The sequence below is a fragment of the Musa acuminata genome, chromosome BXJ2-10, assembly GCF_036884655.1.
Source record: "Musa acuminata AAA Group cultivar baxijiao chromosome BXJ2-10, Cavendish_Baxijiao_AAA, whole genome shotgun sequence".
Lineage (NCBI taxonomy): Eukaryota > Viridiplantae > Streptophyta > Magnoliopsida > Zingiberales > Musaceae > Musa > Musa acuminata.
In genome coordinates, this window is record NC_088347.1 from 26,952,702 (window position 1) to 26,964,758 (window position 12,057).

Genomic DNA, 12,057 nt, shown 5'->3' on the forward strand with positions numbered 1-12,057 from the left:
TAATATCCTCATGTATCTCCATGCATCTAACACTACTTATACTGTCGTTTCAAATTAAATCACCAAAATAATCCCCTATGTCTCATGCATCTAGTACTCCCCACACAAATGGTTTAAGTTCATATGTCTCAATGCTTTTGTTAGTTTAGTATGCTTGACACCTCCATATATAAGCTACTAAAATTTACATGTCATGACACCCTCGTATGTCTCATGTATTTAAAATGCTATATGTGTGTGGTTCATACAGACATGGATCGTGTCTTCGCACATCACTCGTAAGACAACATAAGCAATTCAAGTAGACACTGTTTAATAACCTCACACATCTCTCACTCGACACTTATATGCAAACAAGTCGATATATCTCGATGCGCTCATGCATGTCATATATTTGACATCATGAATCTGACACCTTCTACCTAGCACATAATGAATTTGACACCTTCTACTTGGAGAATTAATGTTGGCACGCTCTAATGCTCTGACGCCTCTTCTAACTTTGATACTCCATTGTATTAATTCCAGTACGTACTGCAAAAAATAAGAGACACGCTGACAGCGTGGAATGCTTGACTTCTCTGATGATCATCTCCAAACGCACCTAAAAGTGATACATCCAAATTCAACATCAGGACCTTGAAAACAAATGCTCGGATTCGATGCCTCGCCGATTCGTACAGGAAACTGGAGGATTTATTAAATCTCAGCCGTCCATCAGTCCCTCATCTTGAATGCCAACCATTCACTAACGCATCAAGCCATCTTGCACGAATTGGAGAGCACCTATGCTTGCCATGCCTTAAAAGCATGCAGGGAAGAGCAGGGGTCGTGGGTCCCATTTCAGGCATCTTGAACACTCGTTTTCCTTCTTCCTTTCTCGTTCTCCGACATCCGTGGATCCATCCCCTGGATCCAGTCCCAAGGACATTTCGCCAACAACCTCTTCGGTCTCGTTCGCCTCTTCTTGCGGTGATCGAGATCCAAGAACCGATCTCGTCGGGTCCGTTTCTTGCTTCGACCCACTTTCTTCGATCGGTTTCTTTCGAACCCCAGGAGATTTGAAGGGTTCGAGATCGATGGCCGAGAGCGATCATGCTGCGCAGAAGGACACCGAGGCAGCGGGAACGAAGGTCGATGAGGATCGGACCATGCGTGAGGAGCAGCGGTTCCCCGAGGACCCATCTATTTCGCACGGCGCCGAGCGGCCGAGCTGCTCGGTCGATGATTTTTGCATTGGCGGCACATCAGAAGAGGCCGAGAACGTCGAGTCGTCATTGATCCGTGGGGAAGGATTGGGCAGGGATGCCGCCACCGAGCCGGAGAGGCAGAGATCTCCCTACTTTCGCCAGAGGAGTGCCGTCCCTGGTGCCGAAGGCAACTCGATTGGTAAAAAGTACGTTCCATTCGACGTGGTGAACGGTCTGCACACAACCCAGTCGATGTTGAAGCTCGAAGAAGTAGAAAGGGCTGCGGAGAGCTCCGTTTCCAAGGTCGTTGTGCTCAAGACATTGTTTTATATTTTGGTCTGGTACACATTCAGCACTTGCTTGACATTGTGAGTGTTTAGATATTTCGAGTTGCACGTTCTTTATATGACAGCCATAATTGATTGTGATTGCTGATCATGTATAGTTTATTTTTGGTTTGTTTCTCTCGATATAGGTACAATAAGACGCTATTAGGTCATAAATTAGGGAAGTTTCCAGCACCATTATTGATGAATGCATTTCATTTCACACTTCAAGCTGTTTTATCAAAAATTGTTGGGTGCATCCAGTCTCGGGGAGCTGATGTTGGCATTACAATGACATGGAAGGATTACTTCATTAGAGGTAGCTGTCTCACCATTAATTTCTTTTATCCTGTCAGTGAAGCTTTACTTTTCTAGAGAGAGGTTGATACAAGTCACCCTTGTGAGAACTTTGAATTGGAAATACTTGTACAAATCTCGTAGTGATGTTTGGAATCTAACTCTTGCCTAGCAGAAGTTATTTATGATTCGGTGGGTTAACAAGGAATTTAGGGGCCACCAATAATGATTCACTATGTGTACCCATGTAAGAGTTTATTCTACAGATCATCTCAATTAATTTCAATTGAACTGGGACTTTGTAAACAACTTCCTCCAATTTATTGGCAAATTCAAGGGCTTTTGCTTCTAGAATTTAAAATTCTGTGAAATGTCTCATGTACTTGTTCAATCATAGTTAACTGAGTTTATTATATTGCAGTAGTTAACGAGTTAAATGAGTTTGCACGAGGTTGTATAATGGAGTAGCAACATAACGATAGAAGTTAACAAGTTAAATGAGTTTCCAATCACTGTTTGCACTAGCAATAAATGAACTCCTAGACTTTGTTAAAGATAGAATCTCGTCATGTGTTACTTAGAACTTCATATCAAGGTTCGCTGTATCGTACCGTATCGGCGTTTCGACCCGGGCTCGGTACGGTATGGTACCGGTGTACCGGGCGGTACATCAGGATGTACCGAATAATTTTTTTTTTATTTTATACTGTAGCAATGCTACAGTATAGTACTGTAGTACTGTAGCGGTACCGAACGGTCCGCATACCGATAACCTGTCAGACCGGTATATACCGCCCGGTATGGGGTGGTACGCTTTGGTACTACAGACCTTGCTTCATACTACTATTGTATGGAAAGGTAGAAGATCAAAGAAAACTTGTTTAGAAAAGTTAATATTACAATACCAATTATCAAAGCAATATAATCATAAGTAGTGCTTCATCGAGGGAAATCATCTGAGTTGGTTAGAACTTGAAACAAAATCTTGTTATTGTTGTTGCGTAATGTAGGAAGGATATAAATTAACAAAAGGGCAATGTTGAGAAATAAAAGACAAGTATATTAATAGAATTAATATTAGATGATAATTTAATAATAGAATAATTATAGTGACTAGTAGATCCTTTCCTTTATGGTTACTGTAGGGCTACATAACTCATTTAACCATGCATGCCTGACTGGGCATGCTGAGCTACATCTTCATTTTAGAAAATTCTGTGTACTAATGCTAGACAAGGATTATTCATTTTGGAAAATTGTGTACTAATGATGGATAAGGGTTATTTTTCTGCAGTTGTGCCAACAGCTCTTGGAACTGCTCTTGACATAAACTTGAGCAATGCTTCTCTTGTTTTCGTATCCGTGACATTTGCCACAATGGTCTGTTTCTTCCCAGAGAACCTTGTCGATTCTATTGTTTTCTGATACAGGCTTCTAGAGCTCCTGAGATTTTGACATTGTTCTGCTTGTGATGATATCATGCAGTGTAAATCTGCCTCTCCAGTTTTTCTTCTACTGTTTGCTTTTGCATTTAGGTAATTCTTAATATTCTATAATACTTGAGTAGTTTCTTGGTCCCCCTTTTCTCTGTTACTATATCAATATTTGTGCATATGCGATGCATAAATGTAATTTTTAGAATTTTTATTTCTCACTTCAAAAAATGTAGCTATATGACTTTTGTAATCAAGAAGCTAATACCATTTGTCCAGAAATATTTTGTACATTTAACTTATTCCAAGAAATGGAGTGCAGGTTGACTTTACAGGTTCCAGTGATGCATATGAGATACTAGTCATCAACTTAAGTCCAATTATAGAAAAGCCTCATGATGACATATTGTGGTCCTAGAATCAGAAACAAGTAAAATATTTTTTAAAAAAATTAAGATTGACAAATCTTTTTCTTTGTATTTTTGGTGTAAGATTAGATACATACAATATTCTATGGCTTTATCTTGATATGTAACAAAGTTTTTTTCTATAAGTATGATGGCATTCACCTACTATAATGACATTTATGTGTTGCTGACCCTTTTTTACCGCATACTTGCTTAATATCATTCTAAATATTCCATTTACTTAAGGTTGGAGACTCCTAGTTACAAGCTTTTGGGCATCATATTGATCATTTCCTTTGGAGTTCTGTTAACAGGTATATTTAACTTTAATGTCATCATCATCTTTTGTCAGAAAATTAGTTATTATCTGAGTTCTTTTTTAATTGCAAAGATGAGAAGAGCTTATATACTCAACAGGTTTCTGCAAATATGTAATTCACTAGTGTTAGCGGTGCATATAATTATCCAACATGGTTGTTTATGCATTCTTCCGTAATGCTATATCAAGAAAAAATTTGCTAAATCGTTATTCAGTTAATCACATTTTGAATCCCTATGTTGTCCAGACTCCAAAGTTTGTTGATTGTTAAAGAAATGTATGATATCTCATTGTTGAAGGCCAAAACTATATATATAAGTATGACAAATATGAGAAGTCAAACCAATATAGCTATAAATTGTAGTCAAAAGAAGGTGTCAGCGAAGCTGGTAAAGACCTTGACAGTTTATCGCAAGGTCCTGGACTCTTCGTCACTTACCCTTTGCCAAAAAAAATGAAAGCATAACTTATGGAATGATTTGTAATTCATGTAATGTCAATAATTCTCCAGATGCATTTTCATTCTTGTGCAGACTGTAAGCAGCAACATAGTTATATGTGGCTCCATAATGTTATTTCATTGCTTAAACATAATGTTAATGTTTAAGCAATGTTTGGAACATTGCTCACTGAATAATATCGAAATATGACCTCAGAAATACAGAAAGATACAACCTAATGTTATTTCATTGCTGATGCATACATTATTCCTTACTATTCGAAATTCAAATAGTTATACACCTTTTGATTTCACTGTGTTCTATAGGTTTTAAGATCTTTATATGAAGATCAATATCTGTTGAACTCTGTAGATGTCACCAAGCATATAACTGTACATTTAGCTTGGATTTTGATAATTGATCCTCAAATTCCATACTTCAATTACTAAGGAGTAGCTATCATTGCTATTTCATATTGAGAAGGCAGAGCCATTTTCCTTTCTTTTTTTAGCTTTGTCATTTAAAATCAGCAATTACACTTGATTACTTCATGCATCAAGTCAACCATGCTAAAGCATTTTTTAAATATTTTAAAAAGATAATGATAAGAAAGGTTTTGAAAAAGACAGGGTAAATAAGTGGTTTGCTATACTTGGTTATTCTATCATGTATAAAAACTATGCTATATACCTAGAAAGATTGTGTAATCAACCTACACTACCTATTCTCTTTTTTTTTTTCCCTAGATCCCCTAGAGCTTAAATTGTTGAATGGCAGCTTTTACCAGCCCAAAGCTTGTGATTTGAGTCCAGAGACAACATCGTGCTAAAATTAATACACTCTATTGCTCTTGTTTTCCTTTCTTGATTCAGGACAGTTAATATACTGGGCACTCTCCATAAAAGGTCAAGAAATGTAGCTTTGCATTCAAAAGAGATACCACTTTATATAGGTTACAAGTTGGGTTAGGAAACTCTGGCGGCTTAGCTTCTTGCATGAGAATAGGGCCAGTAGACTTTATAATTGGTTTAGTGTCGTATGAAGACTTAAGAGTCCAACATAAACAGCTCTGGAGTATTGACATATATGAGTACTTGCTGCTGAAAATATTTCCCAAGAGTGATATACCTACTTTCATGAATCTTTAATCCACCTCCATCAATTATTTATAGTTTGACACTTCGACTTGTTTGTTTCTGACTCGTAAATGCCTATACCATTTGGATTCATAACATCACTGAAGCCAACTTCATCCTTGTATGTTATGACTTACCTCATGAATTCAGGATCAAAACAGATTTTCAGCTTGCAAATTTATCCTTAGGTTGGATGGAATTAGTGTGACTTTATCCTTTTGAGTTCTTTTCTGATGGATCTCTTCCTGAGATTAGCCACGTGTCAGATTATGATGGTATCGACCCCTTTGATTAGATCCACGTATCCTACTTTACAGAGTTATATATTAGAAGACCAAGAAATGAGCCTAGATCACTGATTGATATACAGGTCATAGTGGCGAGGGTTCATGTTTAGAAGATCAATAAAAGCGCCTAGACTACCGTTTGATACACAAGATATGGCTGTGAGTACAAAGAATTAAGTTTGTGCAACTACAGAGAAACCATTTATTTGAAAAAGAGTATGCTGCTGGGGTCAAATAGTGATCATGTTCATCCTAGGATGGATCAAATGTTGATAGCACCATATTCAGACATAATCCTTATTAGACATGGAAAGCTAGATTATTCATGACAGTGACAAAACTATGGGCATTAATACTCATAGATTCTCTGTTCACTGTTTTAGTTATTCTTACCCATCCAACAAATTTCTTAAACAAGACTTGGTCATTTCATGTGATTCCATTGTAATGATGTCTATCTGCCTCTAAATGGAATGTTCTGATCTGTGGATTTCAGTTGTGACATGAAAGAGACCCTATAGACATCTATACTCAAATTACTATTTGACCCCATTTAGTGCCTGTGATCTGCTCCTGGTAAACCATCTTCTCAAGTTACTTTTAGATTTATAAGCTATCTTTAATTCCACTTAAATGTATATCAGATATGGTAAAACGAAGTGGTGTTTATGTCATTTGATGTTATCAAGCTCTATAATGTGATTGACTAATATGATTGTTTCCAGTTGCCAAGGATACACAGTTTGATTTTTGGGGATTTGTCTTTGTTATGTTTGCTGCTGTTATGAGTGGTTTCCGCTGGTCCATGACTCAGATTCTTTTGCAGGTGTGTATATGAATACTTTCTTCAAAATGATATAAGCTTCTTCATCTATTGTAAATTTTGACTTTAAAAACACAGTTAAAGTTCCAGAATTACTAATGATCTTTTTTAGGCTAAATGCAGCTGCTTTTCTTCTCTTATTCTAACATACATCACATTTTTTGCATGCCATTTCTGAACTCATCATGAAGAAAGAAGCTTATGGTAAGTAACCTAGCCTGCTTCTTTTAAATGATTCTAAGAGACCTACTAGAACAATATAGAATGCTATAAACCATGCACTCACCATGGATCTTGTTTGCCTGCCGTAGAATGCTTTCACGAGCACACTCCCTTTGGATTGTGCCTAATCATATTGGGTTTTATTTTGACTGAACTGTCTTTTGTTGAGTTGACCATAGCAAAATTATAGCTGTTACAGAGTTGATACTTTGAAAAACCCTTGTTTAGATCAATAAAGTTCATGTGGTTATTTTGGTCTTCTATAGGTCTAAAGAATCCAATCACTCTGATGAGTTATGTTACTCCTACCATGGCTGTAGCAACTTTAGTCCTCTCCCTAGTGATGGATCCTTGGCATGATCTTGACACAAATGCATACTTTGATAGTCCATGGCATGTTATGCTCAGCTGTCTCTTAATGCTTACTGGAGGAGCATTGGCTTTCTTTATGGTATGTGTTGAATATCCCTCATCAGCTGTGTTATTCTCAGTGATGGTATCTTGAAATTATCTTATTAGCATGACTACTCATTATGAACAAAAGTAAAAGCAGTTAAATGTTGTAACTTGCAGGTATTAACTGAATATATTCTTGTTTCAGCAACCAGTGCTGTAACTGTTTCTATAGCTGGTGTTGTCAAGGAAGCTGTTACTATTATGGTGAGAATAGATCCTTAAAATACTGCTAGTATTGTTTAATTTTGTAAGTCTGTCAGTATATTAGCATATTTGTTATAAGTTTTCCTTTCTATTTTACCTTTCTACTTGCCTTCTGCTATATAGAGTAGGAAATCATGATGACAATAAATTGGCTATTATTCTTCACTCTATGGGGAAGATATAATGAAACAAGTAGCAAATAGTGTTCACAATAAAGTGGCTATCATTAACAATGAAAATTTTTAAATTAGAATTCCTGAAAAGAAATAGTGGAAAGCAAGGAGCCGATTTTGGCAACTGGTCTGACTGGTACGACAATGAAATACAAGGTGGTATATTAACATGTATCACCTAATATCACTGAGAAATAATAAATAATGGCTGGTCATGGGCCATGTAGGTCGGTGCCAATCTTTAGTGGGGCTGATAAGTATCAGTTAATGTGTACCATCCTGATCTTTAACTCTCAAGAGTTGTTTTCTACTTTTTATGCTTACATTAGTTTTTCATACTTGTGTTTCTCTCATTTGAAACTTATGTCATGATTTTGTATCATCTAATTATCCATCTAAACTTTAGTTTTACTTTGCTTTCACTATCATGTAGAAGTTCAGTTATTTAGAAGTTTTGTTAGTCATATTTTACTGATGTACTAGAGAAGAAAAAACATTATAAGATTTAAGTGCCCAACTTATATGGTTTATCAAGAAATGCTGCTGGCCTTATAATAGCATAGCACTCAAGCAGGTATACCCATCTTTTTCAGGTTTCTTTGTTCCAACGTCCTAGGTCACTTCAGTGACTTTCTTTGCTAGCCAACATTGCATGCCTTTTCTCAATTAACTAACATTTTTCCAATATTCTCATTTGGCTTCTGATTTTGCTTATATGTAGCTTACAAGACTTTGTTAGTTATAAGAATATAAATGATGTTGTTTAATTAAACTAAAAACAATTATTGATTTTAGAAAATCTGTCCAGGTCGCGGTGTTTTACTTCCATGACCAGTTTACATTGATAAAGGGGATTGGACTTCTTATAATCATTACCGGTGTCAGTTTATTCAACTGCTATAAGTAAGTAAACAACTTATTTTTTGGTTTGTGGAAATATGCATTTTTTTAATGTTGCTTATAATTCATAGTGCTAGTTCATAATAATTAGTGCAATCATCTATGTTCATGATGATTATTAGCTGAATTTGGATATGCTTTATTCATTCTTTTCCTGCTTAGCATTCCCAAACCTAAATCTGAAACTCTGACTACTATTGTCATTCATTTTTGAGATAATTGTAGTCTTTCTAGCTCTCCAATTCTATGTGTATATATAAATTTTTACTAATGCTAACTACTATATCATCCTTTAAGCCCATGAATTTAGTGACTACCAAATACAGTTATTGGGTATATGTAATACTCGAAGGTGGATCAGTATCATATATGAGAATCATTTATCTTGATATTAAACCCAAGTGAACCAACAATTGGTCCTAAAGCATCACTGCTAAGTATGGATGCCTGTGTTGCTGTTATTGCTTGAGCTTGAAGGATCAGGATACTAATTATGGGCTGCTGAAACCTCAATGTGAAATGGGGCTTTGCCCCAGTTACCCTAAAAGAAGTTAATGTGTAACTAATTAAAAGAATCATTTCTATCAAATTGTAAGAACTTTTGGCACTGGTTCAAACTCATAGATACTCTCATCATAGTAGCATTAACACTTCATTTCCATAAGGAAGAGAAAATCCCAGCAGATTCCTTCAATGTGCGAAATACTAAATAGACTACTCTTAAGTCAGTCACATGGACTTTATGCATCTTAATTTGTCGTAAAAACTTACATCAAGTTTGAATCCATTAAATTGTTTTATCTTTAATTTATCACTACCTTGATATTTCAGATATGAAAAACTGAAGAAGGGTCAGCCAAGGGAAAATGAAGAAACCATATCTCCAAGTCCCAGGGGAGCAGCAAAATATGTCATCCTTGATGACATGGAACTTCTACATGATGAAAATTGAATCACACAGTACAATCAGATATCCAATTTGAAACTGGTGAGGACCTTTGCACGTATCTAAAGCAGCAATTTTTTTCATGCTTGAGTTTCAGGTTAACCATTTCTTTATGCGGTTCATTAATTTGTTTGATTCATTTTTTAGGCTTCCTTTCCCTGTAGCATCTGTGGATCTTTACTTGCATTAAATTGTATGTAATTGTACCTTTATTTCTGCTACATGTAACAATTATATTGGGGGGCAAAAGAACAGATTTTTACCTTTTTCTTCTGGGCCGAGGATATCTACATAGAGACACCGAGGCAGACCTGAAACCTGCTCTTGACTAACTTTGATTTTCCTGTTCCTATCTATCCATCAATTGAAGTTTAGATGGAACTCATACTGCTTGACACCAGAATATTCACTAATTCCACACCAAAAAGAAGTATGACCTAAATGCTAATAGCATTTATATCAATTTTTATGCCATATGATCTTACCTGTGTAGAATGCAATGCATCTATTTCCCCTTCCCAGTGTCATCTTCATCCTAAAGATCTTTCTTTCAAGATTTTTAAAGTATATTTATATCTTTTAGGAAGTAGTTTGCAATCGTCTAAACTTGCTCCCATGTAGGTGCATATACAAAGATACAATGATGGGGTAAGTGTTCTGAAGCTATAATCATTTTGGCTGTGCACCATAGTCAATATAATTTGTGAGAAACCTATACCAATGTTCAATATTCATTATGATCTAAAATGTTATTTGCACTTTATAACACTGGTAATTAGACCATTCTTCGTCGATCAGTATATAGCATTTCGTATGATTGAATAAAATATGTTGCTTGATCGATTCTTAGAAAAGAGCAAATCACTTTGGGCTATATATGATTATGATATGCTGAACATGATGCACAATGACCAATTTTTATCACCTGAATGGATTTTGGACAACTCCTTGCTGAATTGTTTTTGCTGTCACCACATCAGAAATTTGTGCTCAGTGATTCATTGTAGGCCAATACCGAATGTCATTTTGATGTTACAAAAGTTTTCACTTCCCACCTGATAAAAAAAATTAAAATAACATCATAATACAACCTGCTGTTAATTGAACTGCTACTATTATTTATGGTGCTATCTCATGCCAGGTTGCCATAGTTGAGCGTCTGGACTATCTAGCTAACTGGAGTTCTCATTGATAGTATCATTTGTAACGGAAGGATTGCCACTAATCTTATATTATATCATCTTTTGCTAGAACTTCTGAATTTTGTTACCATGTATCTTTTGATTTATACATTTCATTGCCAAGTACAGTCGTTTGTTTTGATCAACTTGTCCACCATAATTAAAATACTTTATTTGTTAAGTACCTAACTTCGTTTGGAAAGTCACATTTTTGACTTAAGGATTTGGTGATGGTTCACCTGATTCAAGTTTTGCTATAATCTGTTCCATCTGCCAGATAATGATTATCCTCAAAACTTGGTGTCCAGAGGCATCCATGCTCTTCCAGGTTCTTTAGGATGTGCCGGACTGCAGGTTTGCTGATTGTCTCATCAAATTGTGTTTGCACCATGGAAGTCGTAGACAGCATATGGAACTCCCGTGCTGTTGATCGGTTTGAATCGTCTTCTTCTTCTAACATATTATCATGCCATTTGGTGCCTTCTTATCTTTGTTCAACTCTTTTAGAGCAAGAAGCTTTATATCGTGGTATCGTCTCTTTTTTCGAGTACCTACATCCCAAGCAACAGCAAGTTGAAGAAACAACCACGCAACATGGGGTCATCAAGCAAAAGGAAAGTCTGCTTTCGCCGGTTTATGTGTGGGAGACTGCTTCTTACTGTAGAAAAATTCTTATTAGGATAGATTGATGGACCAAAAATGTCATGCAAGTTCTTTTTAGTTCTCTAGGGTTGAATATTTTTAGGAAAACATTGAGGAAGATCAGTATTTATTTACTTTTTATTATAAGGAAATATGTTTTTCACTTATTTATTAGATAAAAACTCAAAGAAAAACGTGCCTTTGTTCTCCTTTCCGACATCCCATACAGGGATTTGTTGTGTATATATATATATATATATATATATATATATATATATATATATATATATATATATATATATATATATATATATATATATATATATATATAGATCCTTTTGAAGAACAGTCTAAAAATTATAAATGCATCATACAACTCATTTAATATTTTTGTCTAGCCTTTTCCTCCATGTTTAATTATGTATGAAAGAATTTACAATATATTTTAGAATATATTATCTTGTTACCTGTAATATAAATTTTCTAATGAGTATCTGATTGATTCACGAACGAGTTATGGTCTGTCGATTGGGCCCAGGATGTTTGACGAATGCCTCCTCACTAGATAGAACATCGGGAGAGAAAGCTCCTAATCTGTCAAATTATAGAAGCCTAATTTGATGGTAAAGACAATTAAACTGCGACGTGTCAAACCCATGTATATGCCTACTTATC

General features: G+C 35.6%; 1 protein-coding gene across 7 annotated transcripts; it reads left to right on the forward strand.

Moving 5' to 3' along the window:
* Positions 1-821: 821 nt before the first annotated feature.
* LOC135624846 (probable sugar phosphate/phosphate translocator At1g06470) lies at positions 822-11,576 on the forward strand. Of its 7 annotated transcripts, XR_010491800.1 has the most exons (13): positions 823-1,558; positions 1,666-1,835; positions 3,108-3,193; positions 3,299-3,348; positions 3,900-3,967; positions 6,561-6,661; positions 6,850-6,862; positions 7,147-7,331; positions 7,454-7,540; positions 8,522-8,616; positions 9,445-9,601; positions 11,018-11,173; positions 11,248-11,576. XR_010491800.1 is itself a non-coding variant. In XM_065128862.1 (12 exons), exons 1-11 carry the CDS (start codon positions 1,080-1,082, stop codon positions 9,563-9,565), a joined length of 1,455 nt encoding a protein of 484 aa, XP_064984934.1. In that variant the 5' UTR covers positions 822-1,079; the 3' UTR covers positions 9,566-9,601; positions 11,049-11,576. The 7 variants fall into 7 exon arrangements, 5 of the variants coding, with proteins under 5 accessions (XP_064984934.1, XP_064984935.1, XP_064984936.1 ...); XM_065128862.1 differs by having other exon boundaries at positions 822-1,558; positions 11,049-11,576; XM_065128863.1 differs by lacking the exons at positions 11,018-11,173; positions 11,248-11,576 and adding an exon at positions 10,701-10,957 and having other exon boundaries at positions 822-1,558.
* Positions 11,577-12,057: the final 481 nt, after the last annotated feature.

What these genes read in the sequence shown, in the direction of transcription:
- LOC135624846 (XM_065128862.1), top strand. Translation starts at nt 1,080, where the DNA reads ATGGCCGAGAGCGATCATGCTGCGCAGAAGGACACCGAGGCAGCGGGA. An exon ending in GAAGGATTACTTCATTAGAG is followed by an intron (nt 1,836 to 3,107) that starts GTAGCTGTCTCA and finishes ATTTTTCTGCAG; the next exon opens with TTGTGCCAACAGCTCTTGGA. An exon ending in CCGTGACATTTGCCACAATG is followed by an intron (nt 3,194 to 3,298) that starts GTCTGTTTCTTC and finishes GATATCATGCAG; the next exon opens with TGTAAATCTGCCTCTCCAGT.